This window comes from Thamnophis elegans, chromosome 2, assembly GCF_009769535.1.
Source record: "Thamnophis elegans isolate rThaEle1 chromosome 2, rThaEle1.pri, whole genome shotgun sequence".
NCBI classification, from domain to species: Eukaryota; Metazoa; Chordata; class Lepidosauria; order Squamata; family Colubridae; genus Thamnophis; species Thamnophis elegans.
Window position 1 is genome coordinate 138,384,919 of NC_045542.1, and position 14,444 is coordinate 138,399,362.

Here is a 14,444-nt window from a genome sequence, read left to right on the forward strand (position 1 = left end):
TATTATAAGAACGTGGAAGTGTTTGGGAATGACAGCAACTGAGCCACGAAGTGGTAGGCCATGTAAACTCGTCCAACATCAGTGTATGTCCTCATAAATGCGCTTCTGGAAGAATGGTCAAAAATTCCCATAAACACACTCCTGACTCGTGTGGGCAACCTTCCCAGAAGAGTTGAAGCTGTTATAGCTGCAAAGGGTGGACCGACATCATATTGAACCCTCTGGATTAGGAATGGGATGTCACTTACAGTAAGTTCATATGCGAGTAAAGGCAGGTGAGCGAATACTTTTGGCAATATAGTGTAGGTTCTGGAGAACTGGTAGCAGAAATTTTGAGTAGTTCAGAGAAGAGACAAATGCCACCTCTGGCTGGCCCCAGTGTAGGATGGGAATGGAGATTTTGCAGTATCCTTCCCCTGCCACGGCCATCAAGCCATGTCCACAGAACCGGTAGTAAAAAATAATAATTTCACCACTGGATTCAACCAGTTTGAACTGGTCCGGGTGAACCGGTAGTTCCAATAATCAGGTGGACTTTACTGATCTATATCTTCTCAGCTGATTTGTATGGCAGAGCAGATTGCCATGCCTCAGCTGTGTTATACCTCAGCAGTAATGCAGAAGGTAAGGCTTTCTTAAAACTGTGCATGTGCGCACAGCGCACATCGGGTGCATGCGCGCACAAAGCACGTAGTCAACCAAATCGATTGTTAAACTGGCAGGATCCCACCTCTGGGAAGAGGATAGCGATAACTAACATTTGAGAAAATGTATCGAAGTATTGTTCAATCAGCATCCTACAAGAATGTGATCTCATTTCATCTTGATGTCTTCAGCATCAATCAACATAGGTTGATTGTTCTTTTATAGGATAATACAACATACTGAATCATAAACTACCCAGGCTGCCTTCATATACCCTGTCAGGCTACAAAGAAAACTAGCCAAGGTTAAAACTAAGCCCAGCACATTGTGCAAAAACAGCACCTCTGTGTTTAACTGGTTAAGGGTGATAGACAACCCAGCGCCTATCTCCACACTGCTACCAACCAGCTCCTGGTACCAAGGCTATAGTTTCAGTCAGCCTGCAGCCAATGGCTCTCAATTTTAAATTACATGATTCTTCTTCTGCATATGGAGTTCTTCTACAGTTTCAATCCCTTCGTCACAGATTTATCTTCTTGATCTGGCACTGAGATCATTTTGACAGTTTTATCATATATTGTTGTAGGTGATCATTAACAAATCAGGGGGATGCCCTTCATCTCAAGCACAGTCCAATACTTTCCTCTTTTTAAGTAGCAGTCAAATCTGTTGTCTTTTTATTTCTAGTTTGTTTGTTCTTGAGTAGTTCTAAACCATATGCTTTTAATCTGTCCCATCATCTGTTGTGCTTTGTTGTTGGATCATGATGCTTTTTTTTTTTTTTTTAGTTTTGCTTTATTTATTTACTTTGACAATCCTGGCAGAAACATGTCCTTTCCATTGTAGAAAAATAAATAAATACCTGAAAAGGCTAAATGAAAGGGTACAGAAAAGGGTACGATTTAAAGAATGGTGCTGAAGCAAAACAGGTTGGTGTATTTTTTTTTCCTGGGCTGAAAGAGCTACACAGCAAAAATATTGGGGAAGACTCGGATTAAAAACTCACATTGAATCCAGATGGTTTACAGGTAAATAAAATTCAATGTAGTTAATAAAATTATTGTCATGTATTTATTCCAGTGGTGGGTTGCAGGCGGTACACCCTGGTATGGGTGTACCGGAGCCTGCCCGGAGCATTGGGTACTGTTCTGGAACGGTGCTCCAGAGGGCCTGCCTGCCTGCGCTCCTTAACTGTCTTTAAAGTCTTCGGTGCTTCCGCACACGGTGCTTACAGTGCCTGCGCGATGCTCCACCAAGCAGCTGGAGTGTTGCAGAGGCTCGCGGAGACGTTACTGGACAGTAAGACGCATGCGCGCACTGCACGCATCCATGTTGACGACATCATGCTTGTTCCAACTGTATCGGTTGGAACAGGATCTGGAACCCACCACTGATTTATTCCCATTCTGTCTCATTGATGATGGCATTTTGTAGCTACTTTTGGAATTCTATGGGGATCGCACTCAAAGTTTGTGAAGTACAACTGTGCCCCTGGATTAAGAAAAGATTAAAATACTTAAGGTTTCCAAGTCTACAAAATACTGAAGATGGGATGTTAAGAAAAATTATGAATGAACTGGAGAAGTTAGTCATTTTTATTGGCTCAGTATTTGAACTCTTTTTTTTATTACTTAGATTGATTTCTGATGAGTTCAGAAAAAAAACCCAACTCTTCTGTTAGCCAGAATAAATAAAAATGCACAAAATGGCTAAGACTATGTTTTCCTTAGTAATATGTGAAGCCTCCAGAGGCTCTTCATAAATTTCCAGAATGGAAAATTCATGAATGACTTCATTAAAAAGGCAAACAGTGTGACATGAATCAGCAAGGTGCATATCTGAACTGACTTGAGCATGTTCACAAATTAGAAACTGTCAAACATGAAATTAACTACTAATGTAGAGAATACTGATGAAGCATAACTACCTGGTATGTGTATTCAGAAGATGACTACTTATGAGTACTAAGAACATAAAGTGGGTATAAAAAATGTACAAGGTAGCTCTGCCTTCTGGCCACTGGCATTTGTACTGCCCCAGCCATCAAATAACGCAAAATTGGCATCAACTATGTACACACACACAGTTGCAATGTATGACTGTGAAAGTTAGACCATAAGAAAGGCTGCGCACCAAAGAATTGAGGCCTTTGAACTATGGTGCTGGAGAAGACTCCGTCGAGTCCCTTGGACTGCAAGGCAATCAAACTGGTCAGTCCTAGAGGAGATCAACCCTGCTCTTTAGAAGGTCAGATCCTGAAGATGAAACTCAAGTACTTTGGCCACATAATGAGAAGGAAAGAATCACTGGATAAGAGCCTAATGATGGGAAAGATAGAGGGCAAAAGAAGAAGGGGATAACAGAGAATGAGGTAGCTGGATGGAGTCACTGAAGCATCACCTTGGCGTGAGCTTAAATGGACTCTGGAGGATGGTAGAGGACAAGAAGGCCTGGAGGAATGTTGTCCATGGGGTAGCAATGTGTCGGACATGACTTCGCAACTAACAACAACAATGTTCACACAAGTCTCAGTCCACAAAGATAGATGTTCGGACTGACCAACTCAATGGAAAAATGCTACCCTGTTTCCCTAAAAATAAGACCTCCCCGGGTAATAAACCCAATCGGATTTTTGAACGCATGCACTAAAATGAGCCCTCCCCTGAAAATAAGCCCTCCCTGAAAATATTGCAAAACAACAGCAGTATGAGGTGACCATGCTCGCCGCCTCCTTCACCTCAAAAATAATAAGACTTCCCAGAAAATAAGGTCAAGTGCTTATTTCAGGAGTCAAAAAAAAATAAGGCCCTGTCTTATTTTCGGGGAAACAGGATATTATAATGCACACATATGCATTATATATAATATATATGATGCATATATATTATATATGCTATTAATTTCACATGGATTCTTTCACATTGACATTGAGTATCCATGAATGAGATATATGTCAGCTTCTAGAGAGTAATATCTATAAATACTTCCTTCCTCTATTTTCCTCTGCCTTGTGTACCACATGGGGCTTCTACCTTTGTTATCTCTGCTAGAAACGTCTGGATTCAGTTGTCAGTGATTGATGTGTGGTTCTTATTGACAATGAAGATTATTTTGCTTCTGCAAAAATAAAGTGTACCTAAGAAACAATTATTTGCACAATTTATTTGCTGAGTTAGAGGACATACTACTTAACAGTTGCAGGGAGATATTTTTGAGAATGTTGAAACCAGATGACAAAGGGTTCACAACATTGTCTGAAAATATGAAATACGCTGATTCTCTCATTTCATTTTTCACATAGTAATTTGGTTCTGATTATTTGAGCATCTGAAAGCTGGAGGCAAGGAAATAGCAACGATAATTCCATGTTCACCCAGGAGGTGGCAGCAACATACCACTTATTGGCAGAAGGGACTCCAGAAACATACTGTATAATTGGGTGGTTTGTGATGATGCCATGAGTTCAATCATGTTTAAATCTTGACAATTCTATGGACCAGCTCTCTCTGCATTTTCCAAGTCCTGTATAGCTTTTTTCAATAGTTTTATGTTTTGGCTGGTGTCAGCTTTGGGGGGGTATCTAGCCACCATGTTTTTTGGCTGCCTTTCCTTTCACGGCTGACCATTCTGAGCATAATTTCCTTTTCCTGTGAATGTGATAACATAACACAGCCAAACTACCAGTAAGTAAGGTGGCATTTGGTGATTTGCCTTCCAGTGATATGCCTGGTTTTATACGAATCAAAACAAGACTTAATGAAACTCACTTAAACATTTTTGCAACTCAGATAAATTGCTTTGTGGTGTTAGTTTATGATTGCACGGAATATTTTTTTTTTGCTTAGCTAGATAAGATTCATGCAGAAAAAAACTTTAATTTTTGTAGCACACCGTGTTATTTTGAGAAGATAAAGTTAACAGTAATTGGCTTACAAGAGACTTTTGTGAGGCATAGGATCAGATGTGGATTTACCATACCAAGCTAAACGCTGTACAAAAATAACAGCAGGTTTGAATTCTTGGTGTAAAACAAAACACTATTTTTTTAATCCCTCACTGAAAAGAATTGCAAAAAATTAATTTTTACCCCATTAAATGACAATAGCAATAGCAATAGCAATAGCAGTAGACTTATATACCGCTTCATAGGCCTTTCAGGCCTCTCTAAGCGGTTTACAGAGAGTCAGCATATTGCCCCCAACAATCTGGGTCCTCATTTTACCCACCTCGGAAGGATGGAAGGCTGAGTCAACCCTGAGCCGGTGAGATTTGAACCGCTGACCTGCTGATCTAGCAGTAGCCTGCAGTGCTGCATTTAACCACTGCGCCACCTTGACATACCATAGTCCAGTGGTTCTCAACCTGTGGGTCAGCGTTGAACGACCCTTTCACAGAGGTCGCCTAAGACCATCGGAAAACACATATTTTCGATGGTCTTACACCAATTTTATGGTTGGGGGTTACCACAACATGAGGAACTGTATTAAAGGGTCACGGCATAGGGAAGGTTGAGAACCACTGCCAGAATCCTTTCTCTATTTCAAACCAATCAGAGTTTCCATACAGTGTGTGCACTGTGGCTTGTTGATTTGTGTACAGTGACTGCATCAACTTGACCAGATGTGTTGGCTGGTTAGTGAGGATAGAAAATGGCCCAAACTTGTAGAGGTGTTACAAGAGGTGGAAAATTAAGGAAATTCCTCCCCCTTCCCCAAAAATGTTATGAATTCTAAGAGAGCATGGAGGCAGGGAAATAACATAGATTGTCCGGTTACATCTCTCCAACTGAGTAACTGTGAATAAGATCCTTCTCAGAGAGCAATGGAAAAATAACTCCAGCTATTCTTTGGATTTTACCTTGTTCAATTTTTGCAGATTCAGAAATTAGCCTTGTCTTACACTGTACAGAACCCTCAGAAAATTCAAGAGATACTATATTTACCAATAGAATAGCATTCTTTATTGGCCAAGTTTGATTGAGCACTCAAGGAATTTGTCTTTGGTGCATATGCTCTCAGTGCACATAGAGAAAAACAAAATACTTTCATCAAGGATCATAAGATACAACCCTTAGTGATAGTCATAGGTTACTAATAAGCAATCAAATCATACTAGGGAACAAATAAAACAATATAAATTGTAAGGATACAAGCAACATGGTTATAGTCATAAGTGGGAGGAGATAGGTAATAGGAAGGATGATAAGAAGAGTAGTAAAGTTTTAGTAAATAGTTTGATAGTGTTGTGGGAAATAGTTGTTTAGCAGAGTGATGGCATTCGGGAAAAGTTTTTCTATTCTATTCTATTCTATTCTATTCTATTCTATTCTATTCTATTCTAAAGAACTCTATAAAGAATTCTATTCTATTTACCAATAGGAAGCAAAAGCTTCTCCCCCAAATAACTAGCTATTCTCTGAGAAGAAAGAAGAATTGTAGGAACCCACCATTTTCCCGTGGTTTGGTCTGGATGTCATTGAAAATTAGCTTGAAGATTAACTATTGCTTGGGTGGATCTGCCGGCCCAATAAACGTTACGCTTTTTCTCTCCTTTTGCTTTCCTGCTTTATACATATTTACCTTTTCCTTTGTCACATGGCCAGGTGTGAAAACCAAGTTCAGGGGCTATGCTTTGCATTTATATTCTCTTCGCAATAAGAATTAGCTTGTCAGAGACAAAGTTGGTTACAGCATCTCTACCAAGAATGCTATAAGGTGTGAAGGGCAAATTATATGGCACATATTTTGCCCTCACATTTTATAATCGTTTAGCCATGGGCTGAATCAGGTTCACTGGTCTTGGGCAGTGTGGGCAAAACATTTGGGCTTTCTGTGTCAGAATTTTGGAATAGGCCGAACTTTACTCTCCTGGCACGTCACAAACCAAATAGAACCAATTCTCTCTCCTGCTCCCCATCTAGGCCCACCCTGGACATTGGCACTCAGTAGCAATGGTGAGACGAGGCCTGAAGTCATGGCCCAAGTCTTGAAGTCAACCTCAGCCCTAGCACTACAGCTGCCATCTTGGTCATTCCACACATGAGCCCTGGGAAACAGCATGATTCCCAGCATTCCCCAGGATCTGTTGCATGCTGCTTACTGTCAGCAGGGGTGGGCTGCTGGGGGTTCGCGTGGGTTCAGGTGATCCTCTAGCTAGGATTTTGCCCATTTCAGGGAACCCCCAAACTCCACCCCTGTCTGGCCACGCCCACCCCGCCCCTCCCAGGAGTCTCCACGCAGCCCGTTCATCATGCCAGGTAAGTGTAGGGGCCACGTGGAGGCTCATGTAGAAGGGTGGAAACAGGCTACCGGAGATTCCAGAAACGGCCTGGGGAGAGCAGTTTTCACCCTCCCGGGGGCTCCAAGAAAGCCATTGGAGTCTGGAGCCGGAGGAGGGCGAAAAATGCTTCCCCTCCCTTCTGTGGTGCAGGGGTCGACTAGGCCATGCCCACCATGGCCACGCCCACCCAGCAATGGGGCAGAGAACCCATTGCTGCAATTTTTGAATCCCACCCCTGACCATCAGGCACTGTTCCCTTTCTGTTGACAGGCTCCTGCGGCCTATCCAAGACTGCTCCATGACAAGGACTTCATTCTTGAAGCAGCTTCAGGAAATGCTATTCTATGCCTTTTTTTTCCACCTCCAAAAACTGCACAAAAGTGCACCCCATTCCTACACAATTTTGGGAGGATTCAGAGGCTGCATGAGAGCATACCCCATTCTCACAAAGCCTCCTCAGATTGCATGAAAGTGGGATTTTGATGAACGCTGGCATGTCACATTGCAATGTGTCACCTTTGGACATGTGTTACAGGTTCACCATCACTGGTCTAAAACCTTTTCCAACAGCAATAGGTTGATATGTTCCCAGCAAGGAACTGAGTGAAAACCAGCCAGTTAGTTCAGATAGGTAAAAAGACTGTTGTGGATATGCTAAATGATCAGCAAATAGCTGAGAAATTTACCCCATAGTTGATTTTGAACCAGGAAATGGACAGGGACCCATACACTATAAGGAATGGCACAATATCCAAATATATCTTATGAATATAACTTATATTTTATTTACACCTACCTGTTAGCGTGGAAGTCTTTGAGAGAAATACCCAAAGTCCATTGGAGTTGGGCAGCTCAAATAAATTAAAATGATAATCTCATTACAAATCATAATAAATGATTACAAATCATAATGATAATCTCATACCAGCTATGAGATCACAATAAAGCCACTTGGGTGAGTCATGTGAGTGGATATAATACGCTTCCTTCAAAATAGGTTTCCTTTGTGTACGTTTTTGAAGAAGTTTTAGGAAACGTTGAATTACTGTACCGGGGAATATGGAAACCAGCGACTGAAAAACTAGACAGCTTCTCAGGAAAGGTTAATACAAGTTCGATACCAGTGGAGGGCAGCATGTCACCGTATTATTTTGGCTGAGTTGCAAGCTCTCAGAAACCTTCTATGAATTTACGATTCTTCTGTAGCATTGCATTCCACTTAAGTCCTAGTTTTACTTCATAGGAATATTTTAAAAAGAAATGGTTTGGAAAAAGTGGACCTTGGGCAAAGACAACTTTTTGGGATTCATTCAAGGGACGTTTCTATGAAAATACTGTGTTATGGCATCCATTGATTAAATTTAAGTTTTGAATAAGGCAAAAGGGTTTTTTGTAGCTTACAATCATCTAAATTCCGAGGATGCGGTTTCAATCACATACATCACCATATGGAATTTTGACCCCTCCCTGGAGATGCTTCTGTCACCATAGTAAAGAATAAGACCCCAACAGACTTGGAAAGGAATGCCTCTGCCAATCACAATTATTTGCAGTCCTCTGTTATCTCTTCTTTTCAGTCAGGCAGTGGTGGGATTCAAGTAATTTAACAACCGGTTCTCTGGCCTAATGATTTCTTCCAACAATCAGTTTGCCAAACTGCTCAGAAATTTAACCAAAGTTCTCCCGAAGTGGTGTGAACTGGCTGAATCCCACCACTAGTCAAAGGCAAGCCAGAGACAGTGATTTGCTTAGTTGGTTGATTGTGCTGGAGAATCAGGGCAATAATTCTGCCTCTTCTTCCTTTCTAATAGTCAGGGAATCAAAAAGAGATTAATTTGCAGCCTCAGAACTAGAAGCTACACTAGATATGGATACAGATGCAAGCAGAATCCTGAAGAAGGATAAGCATCATTAATTAGGTAAAAGTAAAGATTCCCCTCGCATATATGTGCTAGTCGTTCCTGACTATAGAGGGCGGTGCTCATCTCTGTTTCAAAGCCAAAGAGTCAGTGCTTTCTGAAGATGTATCTGTGGTCATGTGGCCAGCAGGACCAAACGCCGAAAGCGCATGGAGCTCTGTTACCTTCTCACCAAAGGTGGTCCCTATTTTTTCTACTTGCATTTTTTACATGCTTTCAAACGTCTAGGTTGGCAGAAGCTGGGACTAGTAACAGGAGCTCACTCTGTTACACGGCGCTAGGGATTCGAACCGCTGAACTGCCGACAACTCAATAACAAGCTCAGCGTCTTAGTTACCATGTCCCGTCATTAATTAATTAACAGCAAAAAGTCCAAAGCATTTCTGATAACATTAAAATTCAGAGAGAAGACATCCTAGCCTTTTTCTCCTCCTTCCCCGATTCCCCCCAAATGACTAACATCATCCATTAATGCAAGAGTTTATGGGGGGGAAAAAGTTTCTTCCAGAGGTCGAGGAAGTGTCTAAACCAATATAAGAACGTAAGGAATCCAGAATGTGACACAACCTTAACAGAGGCATTTTTCAATCATTTGATGATAAATTTCCCTATTCCTAGCCCAGAGCACAGGAGAATCCCTGGCTTTCCAACTGCCTTCTCCTAGATTATCCCGATTTTTTTTTTTTAAAAAAAAGACAATATATTAAGTACAAGCTGTGTCTTAATGCAGCCTGATGGGCACCTAAAGGCGATGTCGAATCCCCCCCGCAGCCAATGAAGACTGCCATCAAGTATTTGACATTGAATGTGGCATGTCATGCACATCGATGGAGGAGTTGAAAGCTACCATTTACAAGATCAGTGACAATAACTATATAGAACTATGGAGGGGGGGGTGGCGGCGGCTTTGGGAGTGCTTTAATATGATTGCTAACCAGCAATTTAGCTCACATTGTTTCTGACAGTGTGTCAGTCTGACATTATGTGAAATGAACGATGAGAAGGAATGCACGTTCTTCTTTTTGGACAATAGCTATCTTTTAAAAAATGCTGTGAGCCTTTGAGTTGACAGCTCACTATCAAATAATTGTTAAAAAAACAACCATGTCAATTGTATTATTATTTTTCCTATCATATTCATTTTTACTCTCTGCTACAGAGGTGGGTTTCCATTATTTTTACTACCGGTTTGCTCGTATGCGTGCTTCTGCATGCGCAGAAGCGTCCGGGTGGATGGGCGGAGCGTCCCACCGCCACCACTACTGGTTCGCCCGAACTGGGCCAAACCAGGAGCAACCCACCTCTGTTCTGCTAGTGCTGTCTCCAGTAGCATTCTACAAAGTCCTGACTTGACCTTGTTGTTGAATGAGGAGACCCCAATAAGGGTTAGTTACAGAAGAACTATAGAGTGATTATATATCAACTGAGACAATGGAGAAACCATGCCTATCAGTTAAAAAAGCTCATTTCCACTAGATATCACAAGGGATGGTTAGAACGTCTCTGGTGAATTTGTCAGTGTGTTAGAGAGTTAATGATTTGGAAGACATGGTAACAAGGTCAGCCAATGAATAGACATAGCAACTAAGTCAGCCAATGAGGGCTGTTTGGAAACTGAAACAATATTTGTTGGAGACAGCTAGGAGCCTGGGCGTGGCTTAGCTTAACTTCTGTATAAAAACTGGTCTGCTGCTCAAAACTAAAACTGAAACTGTTCTTTTTGTACCTACTTATAATCTCTACTCTCTACCACATTGGAAGAACCAGCATGGGTATTGTACACATGCCTTATGTGTTATTATGTATGTAAAGAGAAGTTAATGAATCAGTTACCTGTGTATGCTTTCTGGATGAGATTGCTGCTGCACCCTTTCCTTGATTGCAGTTTCATAAGTATGCAGTTGGATACTTGGGCTAGAGGCTATAGTACTAATTCCAGTGCAGCATTTAAATCACTGTTAACCAATTCTGATACTCAACATCATTACAATTTTGCATTAAGGTGTACAAAAGAAGAAGAGGGAAAATTGTTTATTCTTGATCAACTATAGCATAGTTCGTTGGACCCTTCATTGTATCCCAATTGGTTCCTCAAGTTTGTTTTAGTATTTTAGCATGAAGTTGGTATAATAAGCTCTGATAAGGATACTTGGAATTGTATTTGATAGCATTAAACAGAATTTCTGATACCGTGTTTTCCCGAAAGTAAGACCAGGTCTTATATTTTTTGGGGTGGGGGGTATATTGTCCCCGGCTTTCTTTTCACTGTCACGGGCCTTCAGGAACTTCTTCTGTGGCCAGCAGGGCCTGCAAAGCTTTCCTGAAGGCCTCTGTAGCTGATAACAGAGCTTTGGATCGATCTGGGGCTCTGTTATTGACTGCAGAGGCCTTCAAGAAAGCCTTGCAGGCCTTGTCTGCTGCAGAACAAATGGGCCAAAAAGGCAGGTATTGAGGTGTGCGAGGCCTGGCTGCAACTGTCCAAAGGTAAGTAGTAGGGCAGTTCCACCCACCCCTCCATCCCCACCCTAGCTTAATTTTTACCCGTGCCCACTGGAGTGGGTGGAGTCTTAATTAGGGCTTATTTTGTGGGTAAGGCTTCTATTGGGCATGTGTGTAAAAATCAAGCTAGGACTTACTTTTGGGGTAGGTTGTGTTTTTGGGAAAACACTGGAGTACCATTGTAGTTTACCAATAGTAAAGGGATAGAGAAAGTCACTAATATTTAATTGACACAAAAATATTATATCTCTGTCAATTTTTAAAATTAGAATTCCATTCGGGTATTTTAGTATTTAATAACAAGTTTGGATACATACATATATACTGTATGTGTGTGTATATATATATATGTATGTATGTATGTATGTATGTATATATATATATATATATATATGTATGTATGTATGTATGTATGTATGTATGTATGTGTATGTATGTATGTATGTATGTATGTATGTATGTATGTATGTATATATATATATATATATATATATATATATATATATATATATATATATATATATATAATGTTATATTTATGCTGATAAATAAATAAAGGGAGACTAGTATAGATCTATTTCAAGCTATTTAGCTCTCATCAGCTAGCCATACCCAAGTTTGGGAATCGAACCTGTGCTCTATTGCCTCCCAGGCAGGGAGTTAACCATTTGAGCTACAGAGAACGACTCCTTATCAGCCAGCCAGGGTGGGAGGTATATACTTAAAGTCACAACCCCTGGTATGCCCAAGTATGGGAGGAAGGTCACACTTCCACTCTCTGTCATTAGGCTCGTCACAAGAGTCCATCCAGACAGAAACCCAATATTTTTTTACTGTTGCCTTTTTTGTTACATTTGTTATATTTATGCTGATAAATAAATAAAGGGAGACTAGTATAGATCTATTTCAAGCTATTTAGCTCTCATCAGCTAGCCATACCCAAGTTTTGGGAATCGAACCTGTGCTCTATTGCCTCCCAGGCAGGGAGTTAACCTCTGTAGCTCAAATGGTTAACTCCCTGCCTGGGAGGCAATAGAGCACAGGTTCGATTCCCAAAACTTGGGTATGGCTAGCTGATGAGAGCTAAATAGCTTGAAATAGATCTATACTAGTCTCCCTTTATTTATTTATCAGCATAAATATAACAAATGTAACAAAAAAGGCAACAGTAAAAAATATTGGGTTTCTGTCTGGATGGACTCTTGTGACGAGCCTAATGACAGAGAGTGGAAGTGTGACCTTCCTCCCATACTTGGGCATACCAGGGGTTGTGACTTTAAGTATATATATATATATATATATATATATATATATATATATATATATATATATATATATATATATATATGTGTGTGTGTGTGTGTGTGTGTGTGTGTGTGTGTGTGTGTGTGTGTGTGTGATATATATATATGTGTGTGTGTGTGTGTGTGTGTGTGTGTGTTATATTTGTGCTGATAAATAAATAAAGGGAGACTAGTATAGATCTATTTCAAGCTATTTAGCTCTCATCAGCTAGCCATACCCTTACTGGGAATCAAGCCTGTGCTGTGTTGCCTCTAAGGCAGATGTGTTAACCATTGAGCCACAGAGCTCGACTCCTTATCAACCAGCCAGGGTGAAAGGTGTCTATTTAGATTTTACAACCCCCGGTATGCCCAAATATGGGAGGAAGATCACTACTTCCATTATACTTCCATTATAAAATTATATATATATATATATATATATATATATATATATATATATATATATATATATATATATATATATATATATATAATTTTAGAATGTTGATACAATAAATAGCTGCAGCCAATGGTGTCTCTCTGACACCTCCATGATGTCATTTATTTTCAATTATAATGACAGGTTATATGTTAAGTGCGCCCTTTGAAAGTGTATTTCAATAATATAGCAGGTGAAGAGGCCTTCAGGGCATTTCTGATGCAAGTTCCTAGTTTTTGTATCTTTATATCATACTGAATATCATACTGGGAATTTTCTAACACAATTCCCAAGAGATAAGATTGTACTCAACCTTTGAGATTATTCTGCATTTGCTGATCAGAAGACTATATGAATGTTTAAATAAACCTGTAGGATAGTGACTGTAGTGTCCTACTATTCCCTTCTTTTCAGAAGAATCTTGAGATTTATATTACAGGAATCATCTATTAAAATAGATAACATCTACTATATTATCTATTAAAACAGATCTATTAAAATAGATAATAACCTATGGAAAGATTTATCTGAAGGTAAACATAGAACTATTTGCAAAGGCTCCCACTTGGAAGCATTCTTCCATCATCACTTGATGTTCCTTAAGCTGTATGATCTTCTGCAGGTTAGCCAATATACATTTGCCATGTGCAGCTACCGAGAGAAAAAGGCTGAACCTCAAGAGCTGTTGCAGCTTGATGGATACACGGTAGACTATACAGATCCACAACCTGGTAAGTAAAATGGTACGCTAAAGTTTGTTTGCTGAGTGTCAACTTCCTTGATTATAGGCTTAACTGAAGTTTCTGTATGTTTTTATGCAGATGCCTTAATTATGTTGTTTGTGAATTAAATGATCAAGATGATTTTGCTCATTAAAAACACATCAATCAGGTGGTCTAAACCTTAAAGGAAGAAACTTATGAATACATCTCTAGAATACAACTTTTTTCACCAGCATAATGGACAGTAGAGAGTGAATTACTAATCTTTGGGGAACAAGGGCAGAATTCAGGAAATTACAAACCAGTTTGCTGAATATATTGGTGAAAAACATTGCTCCAGATAAACGTGGGCTGAACAGTTTCAGTAAGGGTCCAGTAAAGCTAAGACTTTCATCACAAACCTTTTACTAACCTTTACCAGCATCAGAAAAAAGGGAGAGATAGGGAAATCCAATAATTTTTCTTTTAGTTTCAGAAAGCACTGACCAAAAAATAATAATCACCAACGATTCATGAGATAAATTATTTTGTGATTCTTATGAAGAAGTAACAGATTAAAAAACAGACAACATAGGATACAAATAAATGGGATTATGTAATGATGTAGAGTTTTAAACCAGAGTTGGGTCTCTCCCAGGATTTTTACTTAAATTAG

The 14,444-nt window shown here is 39.9% G+C and overlaps 1 protein-coding gene across 13 annotated transcripts in view; it reads left to right on the forward strand.

The window, feature by feature from the left end:
- The window catches only part of CADPS (calcium dependent secretion activator), a 440,774-nt gene that overhangs the window by 235,097 nt on the left and 191,233 nt on the right, over positions 1-14,444 (forward strand). For all 13 annotated transcript variants that reach the window (XM_032210572.1, XM_032210571.1, XM_032210579.1 and 10 more), the window contains exon 10: positions 13,690-13,798. In XM_032210572.1, the coding sequence (XP_032066463.1) occupies positions 13,690-13,798 (109 nt within the window). The remainder of the gene's footprint in view (positions 1-13,689; positions 13,799-14,444) is intronic.